Consider the following 24864-nt stretch of genomic DNA (forward strand, 5'->3'; position numbering starts at 1 on the left):
TTCTTAAAATCTTTGAAGTATCCTTCAATCGGTAGACTCACCAGTTAAATGTCCCTCTGAATCACAGATTTAGGTTTAACTTTACTGACGTCAACAGATAGATTTACATGTTCTTATCAGCAGGGGCGGAGTTTGACTTGTTATAAAGAGATATAATCAAGTGACTTGAGTGTAATTTTTTGTCTTTTCTTATTGTTGTTGTTTTGAAAAGAAAAAATAACTAACAAAATAATTGTCCCTCTGTATGTTCACATAAATCTAAAGGTTTAGAAAAACTCCCACCCCCCACATATCCCAGCAAACCAGTTTGCACATCAAAGGTAAATACTGTATAACCGTAGGCAGTACATCATTCCTGGAGCAGTAAAAAACAGCTGGAAGTCAGGTTTCAGTTCAAGGAGAGTAACGAAGTGAGCAGTAGAAAATACATATGAAGGGAAGGAAACTTATCTCAAAACATACAGTGGGGAGAACAAGTATTTGATACACTGCCGATTTTGCAGGTTTTCCCACTTGCAAAGCATGTAGAAGTCTGTAATTTTTATCATAGGTACTCTTCAACTGTGAGTGATGGAATCTAAAAAAGAATCCAGAAAATCACATTACATTATTTTTAAGTAATTAATTTGCATTTTATTGCATGACATAAGTATTTGATCACCTTTCAACCAGTAAGACTTCCGCCTCTCACAGACCTGTTAGTTCTTCTTTAAGAAGCCCTCCTGTTCTCCACTCATTACCTGTATTAACTGCACCTGTTTGAACTCGTTACCTGTATAAAAGACACCTGTCCACACACTCAATCAAACAAACTCCAACCTCTCCACAATGGCCATACCAGAGAGCTGTGTAAGGACATCAGGGATAAAATTGTAGACCTGTACAAGGCTGGGATGGGCTACAGGACAATAGGCAAGCAGCTTGGTGAGAAGGCAACAACTGTTGGCGCAATTATTTGAAAATGGAAGAAGTTCAAAATGACGGTCAATCTCCCTCGGTCTGGGGCTCCATGCAAAATCTCACCTGGTGGGGCATCAATGATCATGAGGAAGGTGAGGGATCAGCCCAGAACTACACGGCAGGACCTGGTCAATGACCTGAAGAGAGCTGGGACCACAGTCTCAAAGAAAACCATTAGTAACACACTACGCCGTCATGGATTAAAATCCTGCAGCGCACGCAAGGTCCCCCTGCTCAAGCCAGTGCATGTCAAGTAAAGGCCCGTCTGAAGTTTGCCAATGACCAATGCCAATGATCTGGATGATCCAGAGGAGGAATGGGAGAAGGTCATGTGGTCTGATGAGACTAAAATAGAGCTTTTTGGTCTAAACTCCATTCGCCGTGTTTGGAGGAAGAAGAAGGATGAGTACAACCCCAAGAACACCATCCCAACCGTGAAGCATGGAGGTGGAAACATCATTCTTTGGGGATGCTTTTCTGCAAAGGGGACGGGACGACTGCACCGTATTGAGGGGAGGATGGATGGGGCCATGTATCGCGAGATCTTGGCCAACAACCTCCTTCCCTCAGTAAGAGCATTGAAGATGGGTCGTGGCTGGGTCTTCCAGCATGACAACGACCCGAAACACACAGCCAGGGCAACTAAGGAGTGGCTCCGTAAGAAGCATTTCAAGGTCCTGGAATGGCCTAGCCAGTCTCCAGACCTGAACCCAATAGAAAATCTTTGGAGGGAGCTGAAAGTCCGTATTGCCCAGCGACAGCCCCGAAACCTGAAGGATCTGGAGAAGATCTGTATGGAGGAGTGGGCCAAAATCCCTGCTGCAGTGTGTGCAAACCTGGTCAAGAACTACAGGAAACGTCTGATCTCTGTAATTGCAAACAAAGGTTTCTGTACCAAATATTAAGTTCTGTTTTTCTGATGTATCAAATACTTATGTCATGCAATAAAATGCAAATTAATTACTTAAAAATCATATCACATAATGTGATTTTCTGGATTCTTTTTTAGATTCCATCACTCACAGTTGAAGAGTACCTATGATAAAAAATACAGACTTCTACATGCTTTTCAAGTGGGAAAACCTGCAAAATCGGCAGTGTATCAAATACTTGTTCTCCCCACTGTATACTCAAGAATATATTATACAAAGGAAATGATTATAATTAAAGCTGCAAGCAGCGATGAACGGGCCCTCGCGCATGCAATTTTCACGAATAAAGGTCAAGGACTCAAAACTGAGTCCGATGACACCACCATGACTCTTTATGTCAAACCATTCAAAAGTTATGGCAGAAAGTAGGAACTATCAAATATCGACCAATCAGAAGAAGCGGTGGAGATAATTCAGGCCAATGAAGGTCAAATACTCCATACCGAGTCTGATGACACCACCCACGTCTTTATCACAACCCGTTCAAAAGTTATAGCAGAAAGTAGGAACTATCAGATATCGACCAATCAGCTACTAGTATCACTTCCTGTTTAGTATGGAGCTAGAACAGTCTCATAATTCACAAATGCACAGGACAAGTTTTACAAATGCACAGACCGATTTGCAAATACACACACCGTTTCACACGTGCACAGGACAAGTTTTACAAATGCACAGACCGATTTACAAATGCACACACAGTTTCACACATGCACAGAACAATTCACACGTGCGTAGGACAAGATATACAAATGTATTTTTGATGCACACACAAATATAACCTGATTTACAAATGTTTTTTTGTCTGTGAGCTGCGCTGGATTTGTGTGTGAGTTTTGAGACTCCTCTGACGTGACTCGATCCACAAATAGGTTTTTTTTAACACGGAAGGATCTGCAACCAATCAGATGTCTTCCTTTGTTCCAGCCAATCATAAGAGCGCACCCCACGTGGGGGACGATTTACTCTAAACCAATCAGATTAAAGGGGCGGATACACCTGCTGTTTGAACTGCGTTCGCTTAGAAAAGTGATTAATATTTGGAGTTGGTGGAGTGAAGATAAATAAACATCAACAGGAGATAAAAGATAAATAAACAGGATGGAGAGGAGATCATTGTTCTGATTTTTTTGTGATCTAAAGAAAACAGCGCGATCTGAGATGGTTTGTGGGGCCGTTCAACCAGAGCCGGGGGAGCTCTTCCTGCCGATGCAGCAACTGATGATGCGAAAACAGCGGAGATATTTCTGTATTTGAACTACAGGTGTCTTTCAGGAGAACGAGCCTGTTGACGGGGGTGAATATTGCTGCAGGTCGTTCTGGCTCTGGCCACTAGCGGCGCTGGTCCCGGTCAGACACCAGCTGACCACAGGGACCAGACGTGGAGGTCGGAAACAAGCAGCTGTTCTCCTCACATTTATGATGGGACATTGTCACCAAGCAGAGACAAACATGTGTCAAAACAGCGGCGGCAGATCAACACATTCCCGGTGCAGAGTCATGCATGGGAAGATGCAGCGGTGATGATGCTGGTCGGGGTTTAGTCCACCGATCATCAAACATCTGAGCTGGATACAGAGGTTCTTCGGTTATCAGTCGACTGATACCGACTTTACTCCAGACATTTCGGTAAATTAATCTCCTGACATGCGCTGCTGCTCCACCTGCGCTGCAGCGCGTCCCCGTCAGACAGCGCAGCAGCTCTCTGCTGTCTGTCTGGTTCTGAACTGAATCAGCGGGACAGTAATACGTTGTGAAACCAAACGGAGCAAATACAGAAATATCTCTGCTGTTTCTCATCAGTTGCTGCATCGGCAGGACTTGGAGCTCTCCAGTCCCGATGGCTCTAGTTGAACAGCTCGACAAACCATCTCCGATCGCGCTGTTTTCTTGCGGGATCACATGAAAAGCAGAACAATGATCTCCTTTCCATCCTGTTTATTTATCTTTTATCTCCTGTTGATGTTTATTTATCTTTACTCCACCAACTCCAAATATTAATCACTTTTCTAAGCGAACGCAGTTCAAACAGCAGGTGTATCCGCCCCTTTAATCTGATTGGTTGCAGATCCTTCCGTGTTAAAAAAAAAACACATTTGTGGATCTAGTCACGTCAAGGGAGTCTCAAAAGTCACACACAAATCCAGCGCAGCTCACAGACAAAAAAACATTTGTAAATCAGGTTATATTTGTGTGTGCATCAAAAATACATTTGTATATCTTGTCCTACGCACGTGTGAATTGTTCTGTGCACGTGTGAAACGGTGTGTGTATTTGTAAATCGGTCTGTGCATTTGTAAAACTTGTTCTGTGCACGTGTGAAACGGTGTGTGTATTTGCAAATCGGTCTGTGCATTTGTAAAACGTGTCCTGTGCATTTATGAATTATGAGACTGTTCTAGCTCCATAGTTTAGCGTTGAAGTTTGACGCGGCGCCACGGCATTTCACGAAAACTCATGATTTTGATAACTTTTCATCGTTAACGTCTTTTGTGTCTCCTGAGCGAGTTTTATGTCGAACAGACGATCGTGCTAGGAGGAGTTTGTTAAAGCAAGACACGTGAAAATGGCATAAATTGCGCCAAAAGGACGCAATTAATTCAAAATGGCAACTTCATGTTCGGTTTCGGCCATGGCGCTGTCATGGAAAAAATTCAAACATTATATACTTTCTAACAAAGGTCAAGCGCCTATGCGTCTCTCATGGAGGGAGGCCACAATTTGCATTGAATGAATATTGTTTCAATGATCTGTCAAAGTCTTACCCACTCCCATATAAAATAAGTGTAACAGCATGTTGCCCCAGCCTGGACTGTCCAAGCCTGTGTGCTGCAGTTGACTCTCCTGGTGCACACCAGTTACAATAAACTTTGGTAATATTGAGCTCACCGGTGTTGTAGTTTTGTTAAGGATCAGTACTTTACTTTCTGCAGTTTATAAAATGTCCACAGCAGCGCCAAGAGACTTTTCTTTAAGTTGCAACATGATACAGGTGTGTACCGATTTTTGTGCATGTACGTCAAACCATATTGTGGGACTTGAGGCACAAAGTTTTCTAGGGGCCGCTGTTGAGCCGTTAGGCCACGCCCATTAATGCAAACCATGAAATATCACATTTTTCGCCAGGCCTGGCTTGGTGCAAAATTTGGTGACTTTTTGGGCATGTTTAGGGGAAAAAAGACCCTTGTTTCCTCGGAAAAATAAAAACGAGAAAAAAAATTCCTACAGATACAATAGGGCCTTCGCACTGTCAGTGCTCGGGCCTTAATAAAATCCAGGTTTCCTACACATTTTTCAAGGTCAAATTCTAGCACTTTTCAAGCACTTTCAAGGGTCATTTTCAAAATCTTCAAGCACCTTATCGCTGGGGTAAAATATCTATAGGAATATACACGAATCCAGCAAAACCCGGAAGTCGAGCGGCCGCCATTACTGCGGTGGCGGCTCCGCTCCTCCGCTCCAGCCCCATGGCTCCAGCCCATAGACATATACGTATAGATCCATGCTCCGCTCCCATGGATCTATTACTCCGCTCCCTGCCAGGCTCTCTTAATGTATTTGTATCATCGGAAAACTCCTGTCCCGGTCACGTGCATTTGTTTTGATAGTGAATGAAGACGGGAGGGACTTTCAAAACTACTTTTCTGTTTCACCAAGTGAACAGACGGAACGCAAAAAAAAGATGTTAAACTGCTGGAAAGGAACTGGAATTTACCGGGATACCTTAAACAAGGAAGCCAGGGAGCGGTATATGGAGAAAATAATGATTATTAACGGCCTGGATCCATATGAAATCACTACTAAAAAATGGAGCTCCGATGAGGATTTACTGCCACAGTTCTGCACAACCCACGTCTTACTACCTTGTTTAGTGTTTGGCAGCTGCTTTGGTAAATGTTTGACTCGCCATGTGTTTCAATAAATTTGTATAATAGTACAACATACAGTAAATCTTTTTTATTACTCTTACTTCTCTTTTCTTTTTTTTTGACTGCTATATTATGGAGAAGGGGCTCCGAGGCGTGAGCAATATTTTTCTTTTCCTCGTGAGATTATTTTTTTCTTCTGCAGCTACAAATAGAGTTGATATTTTTTCCTCAACAAACTAGTTTTATCTGCAGATTGGGGTTATGTATGTATGTATTCTGTATCATCCGGAGCTGAGATAGTTCTGCCCTTCAATTAGAGACCTGTAATTGCGTTTTTTTTGGTCATCGGACGCCAGGCAATCAATAAAATATTCTTGGATACCTAAAATAAAACAAAACATAAACAGGTGTTGTTGTTGTTGTTTTTTTTAATGACGTAGCCTTTCCATAATGATTACATTTCGCGCTGCTAACGTCACACGTAATGTATGCTATATTACAGTGTTTAATCATACACTCCCTTATCTCCCTATTCCTCTATTCTTTCCTGCTTATCGCTCAAACAAATCATTATTTATAAATTAACATCAGCATTAATTTAAGATACCTTCATTATGTATGGAAGGCCACTGTCTAACATCATCAATCCAGCTATAATGATGCTGTAGAGCGTCAGGTTACAATAACAGCGCTGCGGTGGCAGATTGACACCTGCCACCGCAGCAATGGCGCCGCCGCAAGATGGCGGCACACACAAACCGGTCGCCGGATTCGTGTATATATACTCATAATTATTTTTTACGCTTTTTATCACAATTATGTTCATTGTATCGTGCTGTAAACATCTAGTTATGTTTCATCTTACTGATTTTATTAGATATGATACTGATATTTAGACAGTTATAATTTCAAGCACTTTAAACTAAAATTCAAGCACTTTTCAGGCCTTGAAAACACAACATTAAAATTCAAGCACTTTCAAGGATTTCAAGCACCCGTAGGAAACTCTGGTTTTTAAACACATTTGGCACATAAACACTATGTTTACTAGTTTGTATGTTTTCAAGAGTTAAACACAAAGAAGAAAAAAAAGAAGCCAACCACTAATGCTTTTTTCTAAGTGTTATTTATTTTAATAAAATTGCATTTGTACAAAAAGCCATCGGCCAACATGTTTTTGATAAACCACTTAATTTATTGTCAATAAAAAACACTGGATGAGTTTTTTTGTGGTCTTGTGGAGATGAAGATGAGGAGGAGCCGGCGGTGCTGCGTTTCCAGAGGTTGGAGGTCAGAAGAGCTCCGGATGGAGCTCCAGCTCCGGGGGGAGCTCCAGAGGTCGGAGGTCAGAAGAGCTCCGGATGGAGCTCCAGCTCCGGGTGGAGCTCCAGAGGCCGGAGGTCAGAAGAGCTCCGGGTGGAGCTCCAGCTCCGCCCTGATCCGGTTCTCCACCATCAGACTCGAATGGAATCGGGCCGAGAACCGAACCCTAACCTCTCCTAGGAGATCTCGGCTCGCTTATTTTGTGCCGTTTCCGAGCGCGATTGCTGTGTTCACATGTACCAAACGATCCGATCTTTAGGTGGAAACATTACCTGTTCCGGAACAACTGCTCCAAACGGGACAGAGGTGAAAGCACCCTAAGCTTATTTTATCTGTCTCTTTAAAAAATAAAAAAAAAACACTTTCCAATACACAAAATAAAAAAAACAAAAAAAAAACAAAACAAAAATACAACAAAGTTATAAAATAGCACAAAATAGCTGTCGTCAAACACAGATAGTCGTATTCTTTTTTGATTTGATTTGATATGACAATGGTGCTAAAAAGAGAGAGAAAAAAAGAAAACCCACCTAACTTAACAATGAATCCACCACTGAGCTTTTATTTTGAAGGTAAGATAAATTAATGTTAATCTGTCACCCGATTTATGAAAAAACAACGACATTAAATCAGATAGCTTTAAACATTGAAGATAAACGGCTGAATCTTGGTAATCTCAGTGCTTCAGGTTCCCCTTTTCCACCAAACCGGGTTCCAGAGCTGGTTCTGGTTCACGACTCGTTCAACTTGGATCAGCTATGCTTAACTATGCTTAAATACTTTTACTATGACTAAGAACCCAAACTTACAACTTATACAGTACAAAGTTCTTCATAGAATACATTATACTGGACAAAGGATGTTCCAGATGGGCTTTGTCACCTCTAATATCTGTTCACAGTGCACAGAGAACACCCCTGATAATTATATGCATGCTTTATAGTTTTGTACACCGGTACGGAAGTTCTGGAAGGAGATTTGTGAGGATTTATCCACATGGATCAATTACAGAATCCCCCTTACACAATTCATACGCACATAGGCGAAGGGGCGGGGGCGTCCGGGTCGTGGGGGGCATTGTGCTGCGTGTCCTGGCACTCCCCGCCTCACGTTTTTAACAGCACTGTAGACACTGCACATTCAACACTTAATAAATACATTTGACAAGGACATTTAGTTCGGGAGGGGGGGGTCGGTGTCAAATTGATACCTTGCTCCCCTCCCTGTTTTTATGGCATTAATCACATGCACTCAACACCAGGGTCGGGAGGGGGGGCCACATCACTCGTGCTCCCTCGCCGGCCTGGGACAGGTGGGTCGCGATGCCCGGGCCTGGCGGGTCTCGTCGTGCAGCCTGGGGTGCCTTCAGGCGGTGCTGGACCACCCCGGGGAGGGGGAAACGGTGCGTGATTGTGCATCTGTGTCGGTGAGAATGCGGTATGGAAGGGTCCTGCCATTAATTAATAATTTATTAATATTATGTCATACAAAGATGGTTATTATTATTATTATTATTATTATTATTGTGAATAGTATATCTTATTATTAGTATAGGTATCGGATAGGTGAATGGATGAATGAATGGGATGCCTGGGTCTGGGGCCCTCCGTTATCGGGCCTGCGCGGGTGTCGCCCTGTTGGGGGGTTCCCTCTCTCCGGGCCCGTCTCCGGTCCCCCCCGCTGCCTCCGCGGCGGGGCGCCCCTCTGGTCTTGGAGGGCCACTTTCTTGGGGGCGGGTGCACCTGCCCGCGTCGGCGGCCGGGGCGGCTCTGTCTCTCCGGGCAGGCTGGCCCCCTCCCGGATGGGGGTTGTTGGCCTGGAGGGTGAGGGCCTCCTGGCCACGTGTCTGGACCGCGACCCGGGCAATCCGGTCCGCCGCCGCGGGATCCCTGGCTGCTTCTTCCCGTGTCGTGGGGGCCCCGCCCGCAGGCCCTCCTCGGCCGCCGCCGGGGGGTGGGGGGGCTCGCTGGCGGTGAATTGCCTCCTTCCTACCTCTCCCCTCTGTGGGGTTGCTGGTGGCCTGGGTTCCGGGTTCTTCCTGGTCGGCCCCTGGTCTCGCGGGTGGCAGGGTTGCTCCCCCCCCTCCCCCAATATAGATACACTTCAGATGGAGCTTTGTTTGGTTTATTACACACACATTCATGCATGCACATACACACACACACACACAGGCACACATATGCATACACACACACAGTTACATTTAGCCACACATACAACTTTTCTGGCCAGGATATCCCTCTGTCATCCGTCATCACCAACCTAGGTGTCAGAATGGACCCCCACCTCAACTATGAGGCCCACATCAATCACCTCCGTCAAACATCCTTCTTCCACCTCAAAAACATCGCCAAACTCCGCCCCATCCTATCCCCGAAAGATGCAGAAAAACTGGTCCACGCCTTCGTCTCCTCCAGGCTTGATTATTGCAACGCACTTCTCATCGGGATCCCAAGCAAGAGCCTCAAAAAGCTTCAATACATTCAGAACAGTGCTGCTAGGATCCTGATGAGAGTGCGCAAATATGACCACATCACTCCCATCCTCCACTCACTGCACTGGCTCCCCATCTCCTCCCGGACTGAATTCAAGATCTCCCTACTCACGTACCAATGCATCCATGGCAACGCACCTCCTTACCTCAAGGAGCTGATCCATCCTCAGCCCCCCACTCGCACCCGTTCAGCAAACAAGAACAACCTCCTCAAACCCACCTTGACTAAACTGGTCACAATGGGAGACCGGGCCTTCTGCTCCGTTGCCCCTAAACTATGGAATACCCTCCCCACCCACCTGAGAGAACCACAGACAATTGACTCTTTTAAGAGAGGGCTCAAAACCCACCTTTTTAAGAAAGCATATGCCAGCTATGATAAATGATTTTATTCTATTTTTCTATTTTTTATTTTTTACTTTCCTGTAGCACTTTGAGATTCTCGAATGGAAAGTGCGTTATAAATTAAATTTATTACTATTATTATTATTATATACACGCTCTTACACACACACACACATTCACACATATATAGCCACTCAGTCACATACGTATACATACACATACACACACATACACAGCCACACAAACATATACATACACATACACACACACATACACATACACACACACATACACACACACACACACACACACACACACACATAGCCACAAAGACATGTACACACACACACACACACACACACACACACACACACACACACACACACACACACACACACACACACACACACACACACGCACATACACGCACACACACACACACACGCATGATCATATACATAGACGCACACACACACACACACACACACACACACACACACACACACACATAGACATACACACTGGCTTGTTCACCTGCATGCTTGCTCTGTAGTTTTTGGGTTAATTAGCGGTAGCTTAGCTCAGACTGTGATTTGGGTTGATTGCTGCTTTTGTTTTGGTTGGCTCCATGTCGGTTTTGTTGGTTTTGTGTTTTGTTTGTGGTTTTTGTTGCAGATTTCTAGTGCTTTACGTGTGCCTCCGTGTGTTCCTGCTTCCTGGATTGGCAGTGGATGTCACCCACCCCCTGCCCCGTCAGTTACGTCTCTCTAAACAAACGTCAGTTATGTCTCTGATAACGTCAGTTACGTCTCTGCTAATGTCATTTACGTCTCTGCTAATGTCAGTTACGTCTCTCTAAACAAACGTCAGTTACGTCTCTGTTAACGTCAGTTACGTCTCTGCTAACGTCAGTTACGTCTCTGCTAACGTCAGTTACGTCTCTGCTAACATCAGTTACGTCTCTGCTAACATCAGTTACGTCTCTGCTAATGTCAGTTACGTCTCTGCTAACGTCAGTTACGTCTCTGCTAATGTCAGTTACGTCTCTGCTAACGTCAGTTACGTCTCTGCAAACGTCAGTTACATCTCTACAAACATCAGTTACGTCTCTCTAAACAAACGTCAGTTACGTCTCTGCAAACGTCAGTTACGTCTCTGCAAACGTCAGTTACGTCTCTGCAAACGTCAGTTACGTCTCTGCTAACGTCAGTTACGTCTCTGCTAACGTCAGTTACGTCTCTGCTAACGTCAGTTACGTCTCTGCTAACGTCAGTTACGTCTCTGCAAATGTCAGTTACGTCTCTGCTAACGTCAGTTACGTCTCTGCAAACGTCAGTTAAGGAGCAGAGACGTAACAACGTGGCTCCACTTAGCACCCGAGATAAGGAAAAGTAAACCGGTTCTCATCTGGTTCCCAGTTGAGTTGAGTTGTAGAGTTGTGAACTAGAACCAGCCCTGGAACCAGTTTGGTGGAAAAGGGGTGAGAGACCCAACAGTGACCATGAGCGCAGCTCCACCTCCCACCACCAGGGGCGCTGCAGGAGCTCCTGATACTGCAGGAGGATCAGCACCTACTAAACTACCCGGGAGCAGATGGGACTGTAGAAAGTTCATATTCACCTAATCGCGGCGGTGTTCGACGGGTCTCCCATCACTAACGTGGACAAAGGCATCGAGTCCTGCAAGAAGAAGAAGAGGTTTTATTCCCAATAAAAGGAAATGACTGACATGAATGATCCTACTGCAGATGAAACACAAGTATTGAGTCTTTAAACAGTCTAAATATACCAAAATAGCACAACAACGTAACTATTTAAGAAACAGACAGATATGTGTTCATCTTCATATTTAAATATAATATTAAATTATTAAATTTAAATATATTATGAATATAATATTTTGTAATTATATATATTTTTTACTTTTTTACCTTTTTACCCCCTTCCCCGCGTGTGTGTGTGTGTGTGTGTGTGTTAATTGTAGTGCTGCTAACAAGTGAGTTTCCCCATTGAGGGAGTAATAAAGGATTATCTTATCTTATCTTAAATTGAAGCGTAAAACCAGCAGAACAAAGTCCAACCTCCGGTCAGAAAGATGATCTGCAGCTCGGTTCCGTGCAGATTTAACAACCTTTAGAGCAGGGCTGGCCAACCCGCGGCTCGCGAGCCGCATCTGGCTCTTAGCCCGGCGTTATGCAGCTCTTTGCCCGGCGTCATGCGGCTCTTTGCCCGGCGTCATGCGTCTCTTGCGACTTTATTTGATGGTGCAGTGAAAGACAGACTCGTAGAAAGTGGGGGCAAAATATGCCGTGACTGTAATTGAACCCGCGTCACTGTACAAGGGAAGGTTTACATAAGTCCCTGCTCATCACGTTGAAGTATACAGGCGCACGTAAATAACTTGGAGGGGAAAAAAAATCCACTCTCAAAATGGCAGGGAAAATATGCACGGCCAAACGAAAACATGAAGATGAACACGGACGTTTTTAACACAGTGGGAGAGTTTAATATAATATAAATTAAATATTATTATTTAAGCAATACATCCCGAGAGACCGTGTTATACGCTTATTAAATCCCAGCTGGCGTCTCCGGCCCGACGCCAAGGGACGTATTACTTTTACAAAACGGTTACCAATAATGTGAATATGAAAAAGGAATACACAATCTATTTTATGTAGTTTTTAATTAATCAGAAATACATATTATCCAGTAAAAATAGCCCCGCTGTTGAAGAAAATAGTCCCATCTCTCCTGACGTTAGTTCTGCATGTCGACTTTTGCTCGTCTTTTTCTCGGAGACTGGCACTCGTTCATCCATTCATCCATCGTTAGCTCCTCCCCGGAGATCAAAGTTTACTGTCAACATGCCTAATTAATTGTTAACGAAAATAAAAAATAAACTTTAACACCAGCTACTTTTTGCTGCCTGCTGTAACCGTCATAAATCTGTACCAGTTGGTTGTTGTCATGGAAACATTGTTGCTTCCCTGACGTGGAATGATCTGCTGTGATAAGACTTTAGAATAGAAGCCGTGGTAGATAAGATAAGATTGTCCTTTATTTCTCCTTCAATGGGGAAATTCACTTTGAGCAGCAGCAGTAAACTCAACACACATGCAGGCAAAGGGTAAAAAGAAGTAAAAAATATATAATTACGAAATATAAACAGTATACTGTTTAAATTGGAATGAAAAATAATATGCTCATTATACCACAGTTAACAACCAATCAGATTGCAGGATTTCACCTGGTATTTTATGTCTCAGAGAGAGCAGGGAGTGAGGGATCATGGGTAGTTGATGTGGCTCTGACTGACTGGTTGGCCCCCCTGGACTAGAGAAACTCACGTATCTGCTGCTCATGGACACGGCCAGGTTGGACAGAACCGGAGCAGAACCGACCCACAGGAAGAAGCCGCCGCGCAGCGTCATCACGTGGAAGTGGACCAGCGTCTCCAGGATCCGCTCCGAGAAGCCGTGGACCGAGATGCTGGTGGGGGGGTCGGAGATGCTCCCGGCCTGGGGGGCCGTGGAGGCCGTGGGGGCCGCGGGGGCCGTGGGGGCGTCTGCAGGCACGGGGGCGCTTATTTCTGCAATGTTATTGAAAATATACAAACTCTCAAAGACGATAATGGAAAAATATCAATTTAAACCAGGGTTCCTACACATTTTTCAAGGTCAAATTCAAGCACTTTCAAGGGTAATTTTCAAAAATCTTCAAGCACCTTATCTCTGGGGTAAAATATCTAGAGGAATATTTATGCTCATGATTATTTTTTCCGCTTTTTATCATAATTATGTACATTGTATCGTGCTGTAAACATCTAGTTATGTTTCATCTTACTGATTTTATTTCTCCTTGTAATAACTAAACTATACAGTCTGATCCCAATTTTGTGAAAAACACAGTGTTATAATTTCAAGCATTTAAACTAAAATTCAAGCACTTTTCAGGCCTTGAAAACAACATTGAAATTCAAGCACTTTCAAGGATTTCAAGCCCCGTAGGAACCCTGTTAAATGCAATATGAAAAGAAATGAAAATAAAAATAAAAAATGTGGATTCTTGTAAGGAATACAATAAAACAAAAAACAAGGCGCTCTAAAAATTAAAAGGTGCATATGAATAACAAAATAAATTAATCATTTAAATTCACATAATGGAGCATAGAAAAGGAGAGGAATTATTAAATTAGAATAACAAATAACGAGCAATGTCTAGACTTATTTTACTTGCATTTTTGTTTTCTACTCTTTTGAGACATGTGAAAAAAATCTCAAAATCGTTAATAAAACCCCGGAAGGAGGGTTTACAATTTCTCCATTTGGCACAATGAAGAAGAAAATAATATGGCATGCGCAGCAGCAGCACCAGCGATCCAGGCTCCGCAGCTGAAAACTACAGTAAAACGTTTTTGAACTCATATAATAAGAGTGGCCTTAACTTTTTAGACTTTTCTACTTTGAATAACACATTCAAAATGAATTGGATAAAACAATTCTTAAAGAACCCATTTTCAATTTGGAACTTTATACCAAATCTTATTTTTTCTAGATTGGGAGGCCTAAATTTCCTTTTATTTTGTAAATATAGTATAATATCGAAAAACTCCCTACAAAATTATCCAACTTTCATAAACAGATGCTTCTCTCATGGTCATTAATTTATAAACATAATTTTTCTCCACATAGATGCTACTTATGGAACAATAAATACATTATATACAGAAACAAATCCATATTTTACCCTCACTGGTTTACTAATAACATTCTTTTGGTTCGTCAGATGTTTAATTCAAATGGCTTACTCCTGACATATCAAGAATTTATGTTGAAATTCAATATTATTGTCCCCGTTAAGGAATTTTATGTCATTATAAATGCAATCCCTACTGGAGTCGTTATGTTATTTAAAAGTATTAAAAGGCGGGACAGAACTTGAATTTAAATTTGTCTTTTGATCCGACCAAACTTGTAATTGGTGAGATTTGTTTTTTCCTCAAGACGCAATTATAATCGTCATTTATGTGCAGAAGGATGATGTATCAATTCCATATGTGGTTTCTTATTGGAATAACTTTGTTAACAATCTTAACTGGAAAAAGCTTTGGTCGTTACCTGCAAAATACTTGAACCACATTTCTCCCTTTGCTTTGAACATTTATTGTTTGGCTTCATTGACTATCCACCTGTTTAAAAAAAACAATTTTATATCATTAATCTTATTATATTATTGGTGACATTGTTTATTCACAAATCCTGTTATATTAATCAAAAGCCCCTTTTCTGTATTTTTGAAAATGAGGTTAGAACCATAAGACTCCACCAATACAAAGGCCATCAAGGCCTTAAGTTTATGTCTTTTTTTAATGGATTTCTAGTTCATTGTGTCCTGATTTTCCGCCGCTGAGTGAGTGTCGCCCCCTGGTGGTGGATTGTGCTGTTTGCATTTTGTCTTTCAATAAAAAAAAACAACCTTTCATTTGTTCCTCAGAGAACCTTATTAATACTTATCAATACTTATTAATAACGTTCTAAACAGAAACATTGAAGAGTTTCTGAATGTCGACCTGCGGATGAAACTGTGGAACAGCCTGAACACGGAGATAAAACAAAGTAGAAACATATCATTATTTAAAAAAAGATACAAAGAAACTTTATATTTAAAATACAGAAGCGAATAAACATGTAGATATGTACATTTATTAATATATGTAGATTTATAGACGTATATTATGGATACAGATATGTTATATGTAGTATGTTATATGTAAATGGATATATTAAGTTGTATTATACGTACAGTATTTATATATCTATATCTCTGTTAATATATATTGATTTATATTTAGATATGTCGACATATAGATTTATAGTCATTTTTATGTATATGATTGGAGGTAAATATATGAACCAGTATATATAGAATATCTACTCTTATATAGTTATTCAAGTATATTATTATATCATTGCTGTCTATTGTTCTCTATTATATTGTAGTATTGTAGTAAAGTAATGATAATGTAATACTATGCATTATCATTACTTCTATTATTACATACATACATGGTAGCACAACTAAATGTTTGTTTTGTTTTATTTAGTTTGTCTTGATTTGTTTGATTTTGACTATATTTATAAATACATATATTTATTAAGTATTATATCATTGTATAGAACAGTTATTAAAGTAGATATGTGTGTTTTATAAGTAAGCTTATTGAAACTCGTCTTATTATATGTAAGAATGTATGTCAGATTCAGGGGTAGGACTGGATAAGTATATATATTTGTATATATTCTGTTTTTTTTAGTTTTTGTACTCTTTTTTTATCATGCATGTTTGACAATAAAATCTTCAAATCAAAACTCAAACCAAAATGTTCGTCAACGTGCACAAGTAAGTGACACTAATCTGTTTTAACCTTGATGTAGAACATATGGCTAGAAATAGTTCAAATCTGCAGCTTCTATGAGAATATTATTGCATTTACACAACGCTGCTCGCAAGAAGAATATTATTGTATTGGAAGTCAAAAAATCCACCCAAAGTATCTTTATGGTTTAGTGATCTGACACAATTCATAGAGTTGGAGAAGATAAAATACACAAAAAAAAAATACAGACAATTTGACCGAACTTGTTTTCTAGATGTAGTTTATAACGTATAATCTGCCAGCCAATCAGAATCGAGTATTCACACAGACCGTGGTATACTTTGCGGTAAGAAATGTTATTGGCTGTTTCCGAATTCACATACTAATAATTTGCATACTGTACTACAAGCATACACTGATCTGGCCAAAATGTAGTAGGTAGTATGCTATATGTGAACAGAAGGAAATCTGGAGTGTGCGAAAAATACCCGGATGTTTTACTGATTTGGACAAAAATCCGCAGCATGCATCAGACCAGACTACCTCGCCTACTATATCCCAGAATGCAATGCGCCCTTGGCCGGACAGCGCTTTTTCTCAAAGCTTTATTGAGAAAACACAAGTGCAGTACAAAACAGCGGCGACCGGACAGTGATGTGATGGCAGCAGTGATGGGCAGAAACGCGTTAGAAGTATCGCGTTACTGTAATCCGATTACTTTTTTCAAGTAACAAGTAAAGTAAGGGATTACAATTGCAAAAAAACGTAATTAGATTACCTTTACTTTTCTGAAAGAAGGCTGCGTTACTGCGTTACTAAATGCAGTATTTGTTTTGTGAAAATATCGCATGACTTTGCGCCGCTCATACGTCAGTATGAGCGGCGCAAAGTCAGTGGTAAACCAGCAATGTGCATAAATTTAAGACTGAAAATAATAAAAACAAGTTTAAAAATAGACCGTTTCATTTACTTATTGTCATTTAATTTTATATGGTGGAATATGCACAAAGAATGGAATTAAACTGAAAGTTCTATTGTTTTATATTGTTCCAGTAAAGTGTATTCAGGTTGTGCATCATGCTTTTGAAAAGTAACTAAATAAAGTAACTTGTTATGTAACTAATTACTTTTGAAAATAAGTAATCAGTAAAGTAACAGGATTACTTTTTTGGTTCAGTAATCAGGAATCAGTAACTAATTACTTTTTCCAAGTAACTTGACCAACACTGGATGGCAGAAAGGACTAGTTGCGTCCGTGGAGAGGGAGAAGGAGGAATATAAATGTAAGTAACTTTAATATATAACTTTTTTAATTCAATTTAGTGTAAGGACAACGATTAAAAATTGTGACAAAGCTACGTTGCCCATTTGTAATGAATGTAGAACTTGGCATATTTGTCCTAATAACGTTAATACAAAGCGATAACGTAACGTTAAGTCAGCCAAAGTAACGTTACCATTAACGATAGAAAGCTGTCAAGAAGAAAACATATAACTTATCTTTATTAGGGACAGATAAGGACACTGAGGTGCTGATTGTGTGGCGGTCCTCCAAAAAAAAAGCCCTCTTCAGTGGGCAGCGAAATGCCGCCCTAAAAGGATTTAAGTTATGTTTTTAATAGTATGTTAGGTTTTTGTTAGTTATCTTAGCGTGCTTGCTAGGTAAATACAAGTGTTATGGCAACGTTATATAGCGGTAGTTCGTTGTATTTTCATGAAATAATTACTTTTCATTGCTGTGTTTTGACAAAGGATTTGTCCGGGAGCTGAAATAAATAGGAGATGCAGAGAGAGCGACTCGACAGAGAGGAGAAGAACTTTGTTAATAATAAAATAAAATGAAATTCAATAGACTGACACGTTCATTTTAATACATTTATTAAATTCCCGATCCCCATCACGAGAAAAGTAACACCAGAAAAATAACTTATTTGACAATTTTCAAGTTTCAAGTACATTTTCACTTGAAATAAGTAGGAAAATCTGCCAGTGGGACAAGATTTATCTTCTCATTACAAGCAATAACATCTTGTTCCACTGTCAGATTTTTCCACCTATTTTAAGTGAAAATATACCTGAAACAGGTGGAAATTGTTGTGTTTTTCCAGTGATGAGTCTTGTTTTAAGTGTAATGAGATTTGTTTATTAAAATGAGACATTTTAACTAGAAATAAGATAAATATTCTTGTTAAGATTGTGAGTTTTTGCAGTGATCCATTTTACTTATCCTGTGAAGGACAGAGTCATATTGATACGTTCAGAAAAGTGTTTTTTATTGTTGTGTTTTGATGTATTTGATGTAAGCCCAGTGGATATTTAAAGCTTACAGAAGGCTGCATTTAACTGCTGCTATGTCATTCCTGCAGTATTTCTGCAGGTGTTTTGGTCACTGCTATTATTTGTAATATATTATATTATTTGTAATCAGCACAAATTATCTGTCCCCATATGATAAAATCCATCATCCCCCCTATATATATAATTATCTAACAGTTGTAGCTTTGCTTTGTCTGTAGTTTGTAGTTTTGTCTGAATATAAAGTGAAGCTTCATGTTTTCTTTTTTTACTAGATAGATAATAATAATGATAATAATGACTTGGATTTATATAGCGTTCTAGGCACCCAGAGCGCTTTTACAAAAATCATTATTCATTCATACACATTCTCACCAGTGGTGGTAAACTACGTATTGTAGCCACAGCTGCCCTGGGGCAGACTGACAGAAGCGTGGCTGCCATATCGCGCCTAACGGCCCCTCCGACCACCACCAACATTCACACACATTCATACACATTCACACGAGGCAAGGTGTGTAAGGTGTCTTGCCCAAGGACACTACGACAGCAAACTGGGACAGAGTGGGATGAATAAAGTTCTATCTATCTATCTATTAAAAACATGAAGCTTCACTTTATATTCAGACAAACTAACGTGACAGCTACAACTGTTAGATTTCATCCATTAAACGAACATTTATCTTCCTAAATTATTTATTTAAGCCAGCGCTAATTCTCCACAGAGCTGCAGGTTTCTCCTCGGGACGACGCCGTGGGTTGACCCAGCGATCACGTCTGTCTCCCCGGCCGTGAGCGGCAGCTGCTCCCCGGGGCCGGCGTTATTTGGATAAACTGAGCCCAGGTTGGGGATCTTAACGGTTACTTTTACACCTGAAAACATGTTAAAACTTAATAAAGTGGCATATTAACAGCGCTACAGCTGAAATTAAAACAGCTTCTAGTCTGCTTTTAAATCTCAGCTTTTGCTGTCGTTCTGGTGCGAAATGCATTCTGGGATACACTGTAGCACACTGCCGTGTGAACGGTCTGCTGGAGCAGCGCTCTGAATCGTTCATTTAGTAGGCAGTATACAGTACATACTTTGCAGTATGTAGCATGTAGTGAGGTAGTGTCTGAATTCGGAAACAGCCAGAGTTTCCTCTGATCCAGCTGCAGCATTGAGAAGCTTTTTTGGCAGGCGGACAGCAACTGCTAGAGTCAATTTTCTTAATGACCATTGTTTACTTGAATTAATCATCGTACAAAACAAGAAGTCTCCCCGTCGGGGAGTCGAACCCCGGTCTTCTGCGTGACAGGCAGAGATACTGTCCACTATACTAACGAGGACAGCCATTTCCTTTTCTTTGAAGAAGCTGACGGAAGGTCCTAACAGAAGGTCCTGAAACCAGAACATGAGTGAAAAGCAATATGCGCCTGAGCATCTGACAGAGTGCTGTTCATGGTACCAGTAGCGTCTGGGTGTTTAGGGTACCAGGACCCTGGTTCTCCAGCTCCGCGGGCTGGCTCTTTCACTCCGGTGGCCGGTCGGAGGGGGTGCTTAAGAGCGGGTCCCCGGGGTCCGATGGTGAGCCGGGTCTTTGGGGGCTTCCGTGTGAGCCGGGATGGAGGTGGTGTTTTGGGGCTGAAGCCACGAGGCTAAGTGGCTCCGAGCCGGCTGTGGCGAGTTTTTCTCCGGGACGAGGGGCGGCGCGGCTGTCAGCCGTCTCAGCACGATTGGAACGCGGATGTAAGCCCCGCTATCCTCCGCTGGCTCTCCGCCGCCTCAGCGCGACTGGAATGCGGATGAAGCCGCACGATTCTCGCCTGGTTCCCCAGATGTAGCCGATAAAATTTTTTTATACTTTCCTACAAACCTATTTCATTGTATTTTCATTTCTTGACAGCAAGATGGATACTGCAGGTCAAGTTAAAGTCCAGAGTGTTAACCATTATACCATTCAATCCCCTTCTCCTGTTATTGTAAATACCACAGCAAAAAAAACAGGGTTTACGGCTGTGTATACCCCCGGTATTTCAGGTGCTAGCACGGGAATTTATGTAAGGTAAACCAGCCGAAAACGAAAAATTTCCCCGGTCCGGAAACACCAGTATTGTACTGGGACCTCCTGCTGTGTTTGGAGTAGCCAGCTCAGCAGGGTGCCATGCTGGCTATTGTCACACAAAGGTGTGACATTCCAGACTTGAGGGGGTTGGGGGGGGGGGGTAACTTCACCCCCCCAAGCCTCACCCCCCCCCCACCCCCCACCCCACAGTGTTCAGTGTGTGTCCACATGAAAAAAACAAAAAAGGCACTTTTAAAAGCAAATCTCCCACAAAGAGATCAAAACTTAGTCCAGTCAGTGAGCACTTCTCTCTCTTGCAGTTTTTTTTTTTTTACAGTTTGATCTGAATGGCCCCTGCTCCTCTACCAAACAGGTCAACTTAAGAGTTTAACAGAGCTAAAAACGAGCCATTGTCTCCCAGTGGCGCCGCCCGTTGCGTGGCACCGCTGTGCCCCAGTGACTGTCGCTGCACACGTAGGTACAGTGCTGCACTCTGCTTGTCTTTCCTCTGCTGAAGCACCTGGCACAAAGCAGAAAGCTCCTCGTCTCTTTGGGGTGGAGGTGAAACTATCCACACCGCCCGTCCATCTACGACGCCATCTTCTTCTTCTGACATCAGGTCAAGGGTTGCATGCGCCCACACAGCCATTTCAGCGGGAGTCTGTACACATCTAGCCCTGGAGGCCAGCAACTGCAAAATATAGAGTAGCAATTAAAATGTGTATAATTTTTACCAATATTCAATTAACACTAAATTAAAAACATCTCAGTTCCATATACTGTAACTCACTAACCCGAATATTGCTGTAACTTACCCTTGTTTTCCGTTGTCTAGTCTTCATTGCATTGTTTAATTTATTTTTCTGGGGAGCATTTTCTGGCTGATCGAGACGATGGCTCCTTTTCAAAGACTCAAAATAAGTCTTGCAAGCAGCTAAAGCACAAGCAAAAATACAATTAGAATTTAATTAGTTTCAATATCTATTCAAAGCAATTCTAAAAGAACAAGGATGGATGTGCCTTTCTTTTTACCTGTTATCACGTCGCTGTCTGTGTCAGGAAAAGCAATGCCGACCTGCTCCAACATGAATAAACGCAAGGTTATGTGGAGAATTGATGTTGGGAAAGAGAGGAGCCATGTTAGTTGATTAAAAACAAACTCAAACCCCAAAGCAACCTTTTATTTATTTTTGTGTGGAGAAAATAGATCTAGATCACACGTGACTACACTGAGCACACGTGACACGTTACTAAGAATACTATAGAAATATTGATTTAATATAAATACAATGTCATAGCTATCTGTTTCTGGTTATTTTCATATAAAAGTACGTTTTTCAATGTTTATAATTATTCACAAGTATGCAGTGTCATAACTACATCTCTGACGTTGATAAAAAATGAAACTGTTTGAAAATCTGTTGAGAATTGAGCAAGTTAAGGTTGTTTAAGCAGTACATGCACCATTAAACACAATGTTAGAGTGAGCGAGCTCTCCTGTGGCAAGATGGCCGCCGTGTGACGACGTCGCTCTGCATTGGCAGCAGCGCGGACGAGTCATCTAGCCTTTAATAAAGTCCATAGACATATATAAAGTTTATATATGTCTATGGACCGACCCATCACTACTAAATCAGTTTGGCTTTTCAACAATTTCTTTCCTAATGCCGTTTATTCATTTATTTTTTATTTTGCTGTGGTAAATTACAGTGATTACAAACAAAAAACATATATTTACCTTTGTTTTGGATCCAGCTTCATAGCGTTGTTTTCAGAATTGTGTAAACGTCTTACAGCCTCCTGTATAGATTAATAATACAAAGTTAGTGTGATTCTAAAAGTATTTAAGCATTATTGCCTCATGTGGACATGCAGTTAAATGTAAAAGGAATTGTGCACAGTCCTTATAGTCATAAGCAAACTTACTTACAGCAACACGTGTGTTCTTTGCTCTTTTAATCCGTTTTGCGGGTGTGGAATCGGAGCTGAAAGTTTCAACACGATCAGAGCTTAAGTTCTTCACTTCCTCGTCCAGTTCAAATCTGCCGTCGATGTCCTGTAGTCTGCGCTCTATCTTTTCAAATCTGCTGTTATATAATAGATCCATGGGAAAAACACGGAAAATAATTCTGGAGATTTCATCTTCTTCTGCTGGTGCTGTGTCGTTGATACAGCGCCCCCATAGCGGCGCCATGCTGCAACTGCAGTCAAAATAACATCCATCCAGTGAGTCCAACGCCTGCCAGATAATAACAATTTTCATGACGTCGGATTTTTGAGAGCTGGGGGTGGCACGAAATGAGGCGGAGGCGGCCGCCTCTTAATTTTGAATGCAGGAAAAACCCTGAGTAAAATCAGAAAATGTGTATACAGTAAAATATTGTAGATCTGTTTTTGTATTGCTGAAGTTCCTGTCAACACCATTGATTTACATTTGTTCTACTGTTTACAAAATGGCAAGATTCTGACAGAAAAATATTTTTTGCAGTACTTGTCACATACACATACTATAAACAATCAGAATAACAGGGTTCAATATGCAGTACAACAAAGGTCAATTCTCAAAGAAAGTACTGTAAATGAAACACAATGAAATGAAACCCTGTAAATATGAAAAAAATAAAAATACAGGAAAATTACGCATTTTGTCGACACAGGCCTGACGATCAGGCCACATGTTCTCATCCACGTCCTCCTCGATCCATGCTTGGTGTCAACTTCAAGCTATCTATCTTTGATAGGTTGAGGACTACTTGCTTTGTTTTGCAAAGAGAGTTCACACAGGTGCTGATAATTTTTAGAATTGAGAGAGCAGTTCCAATTCACTGCTACAAAGTTCATTATTCATTATTGAATGTTCCTGGGATCCACTTTAACTTTAGTTGAGATTCAGATGAAGATATTTTTGAAAATTTAAAAAGAACTAATTAAGAATTAAGCCCTACTTTACATTTACAGTATCAAAAATGCTTGCTTTGATTAGACAATGTAAATTGTGTTTTATTGTGGCAAAAACATTTCACCTGAGAGAGAGAGGAAGGGAGAGAGAGAGTTTGTGTGTGTGTGTGTGTGGGGTGGGGGTGGGGGGGTGGGGGGGTGGGGTCCCCCTCCTCCCCCTCCCCTCCCCCCCCTCCCCTCCCCTCCCTTTCCCTTTTTGAACAAAGGCCTATAGGTCCCCTGCTGTTCCTCTACCCGTGGCAAAAAAGTGGGGTCAGTAAACTCCCGATTACAGCTCAGATATGGCCGTATTTCACAGTAAACTTCTTTCACCAGTAAATTCCCAATAACATCCACACACACCCAGCAAACACAAACATTACCGGTTAAATGCTATGTCAGCATATTCCCATAAACTCATCTTTTCGTGCTGTGTACAACAAAGTGATTTAAAAAGTAGGTTGAAATAAAGTGAAGTGACAAAAGCACTTACTGTAAACTGACACGTGTGCACTAAAATGAAGAGACATCAATTAAGAGTGCTAGTGAACTTTAACCCCTCTTTTTATTGGAAACAGACATTTCTAGTGGCATTTAAACATTTGAATTCCCTCAAAACCTTAACAGAGTGGCGTGAGATTCAATCGGTTTACCTCCTCCCCACGACCTCACACCACTCCCTCATACCCCGCTGGGTGCATGGCCTCCCCCCAGGGTCATTAAAACACATCCAAACACACCTATATTAGGTCATTCAAAGGTCATAACCCCCCCAGAACTCAGTAAACGGCTCCTCCACCATCTGGTACGCATCCATCATCCTCATTGAGAATCCAATTAACACCCCCCCAATTCTTCCATCAACAAAAACCCTGAAAAACATGGAAATCCTCATATTTTAAATGCTACAATCAGAGATCAGAATCTATTTCAAATATCGATCAACAAGTGCTGAACATTTGTGCTGATTTTAATAAAATTCAGTTCATCTATGAACTATCTGTTTATGGCTTAAACTTTTGGGTTCTTTCTTCATATCTGACGCATATTCAAGTGTTCTGTGCAGTTTGTGGTAAAATGAGACTGTAATCTATGTCATTATTTCATTAAATAAAAGACAGAGAGAGTGTGAAATGATCTCTCTTAAATAAAAGTCAGATTTGTGCTGATGGTGAACAAGAGAATAAAAAATGCTTTGTGATGGTCGGTGCTGCTCCTGGTACTGAGACTAATCACAGACAAACACTTATTGACCACAGTAAACTGAACAAAAGAAAAGATCCAAG

The 24864-nt window shown here is 41.3% G+C and overlaps 1 protein-coding gene across 1 annotated transcript; it reads right to left on the minus strand.

Moving 5' to 3' along the window:
* Positions 1-11539: 11539 nt before the first annotated feature.
* LOC133458830 (proteasome assembly chaperone 4-like) lies at positions 11540-15064 on the minus strand. The gene is made up of 3 exons (XM_061739030.1): positions 15043-15064; positions 13273-13514; positions 11540-11602 (listed from the first exon to the last, which is right to left on the minus strand). Exons 1-3 carry the CDS (start codon positions 15062-15064, stop codon positions 11540-11542), a joined length of 327 nt encoding a protein of 108 aa, XP_061595014.1.
* Between the last annotated feature and the right edge of the window lie 9800 nt (positions 15065-24864).

The sequence above is a fragment of the Cololabis saira genome, chromosome 13 (genome assembly GCF_033807715.1).
Source record: "Cololabis saira isolate AMF1-May2022 chromosome 13, fColSai1.1, whole genome shotgun sequence".
Lineage (NCBI taxonomy): Eukaryota > Metazoa > Chordata > Actinopteri > Beloniformes > Belonidae > Cololabis > Cololabis saira.

Excerpts from the sequence above, each read along its gene's own strand:
- LOC133458830 (XM_061739030.1), bottom strand. The coding sequence starts at position 15,064 with ATGTGGTTCAAGTATTTTGCAG. Across the intron at positions 13,515-15,042 it reads GTGGTTCAAGTATTTTGCAG|AAATAAGCGCCCCCGTGCCT; the intron begins GTAACGACCAAA and ends ATAACATTGCAG. Across the intron at positions 11,603-13,272 it reads TGTCCATGAGCAGCAGATAC|GACTCGATGCCTTTGTCCAC; the intron begins GTGAGTTTCTCT and ends TTCTTCTTGCAG.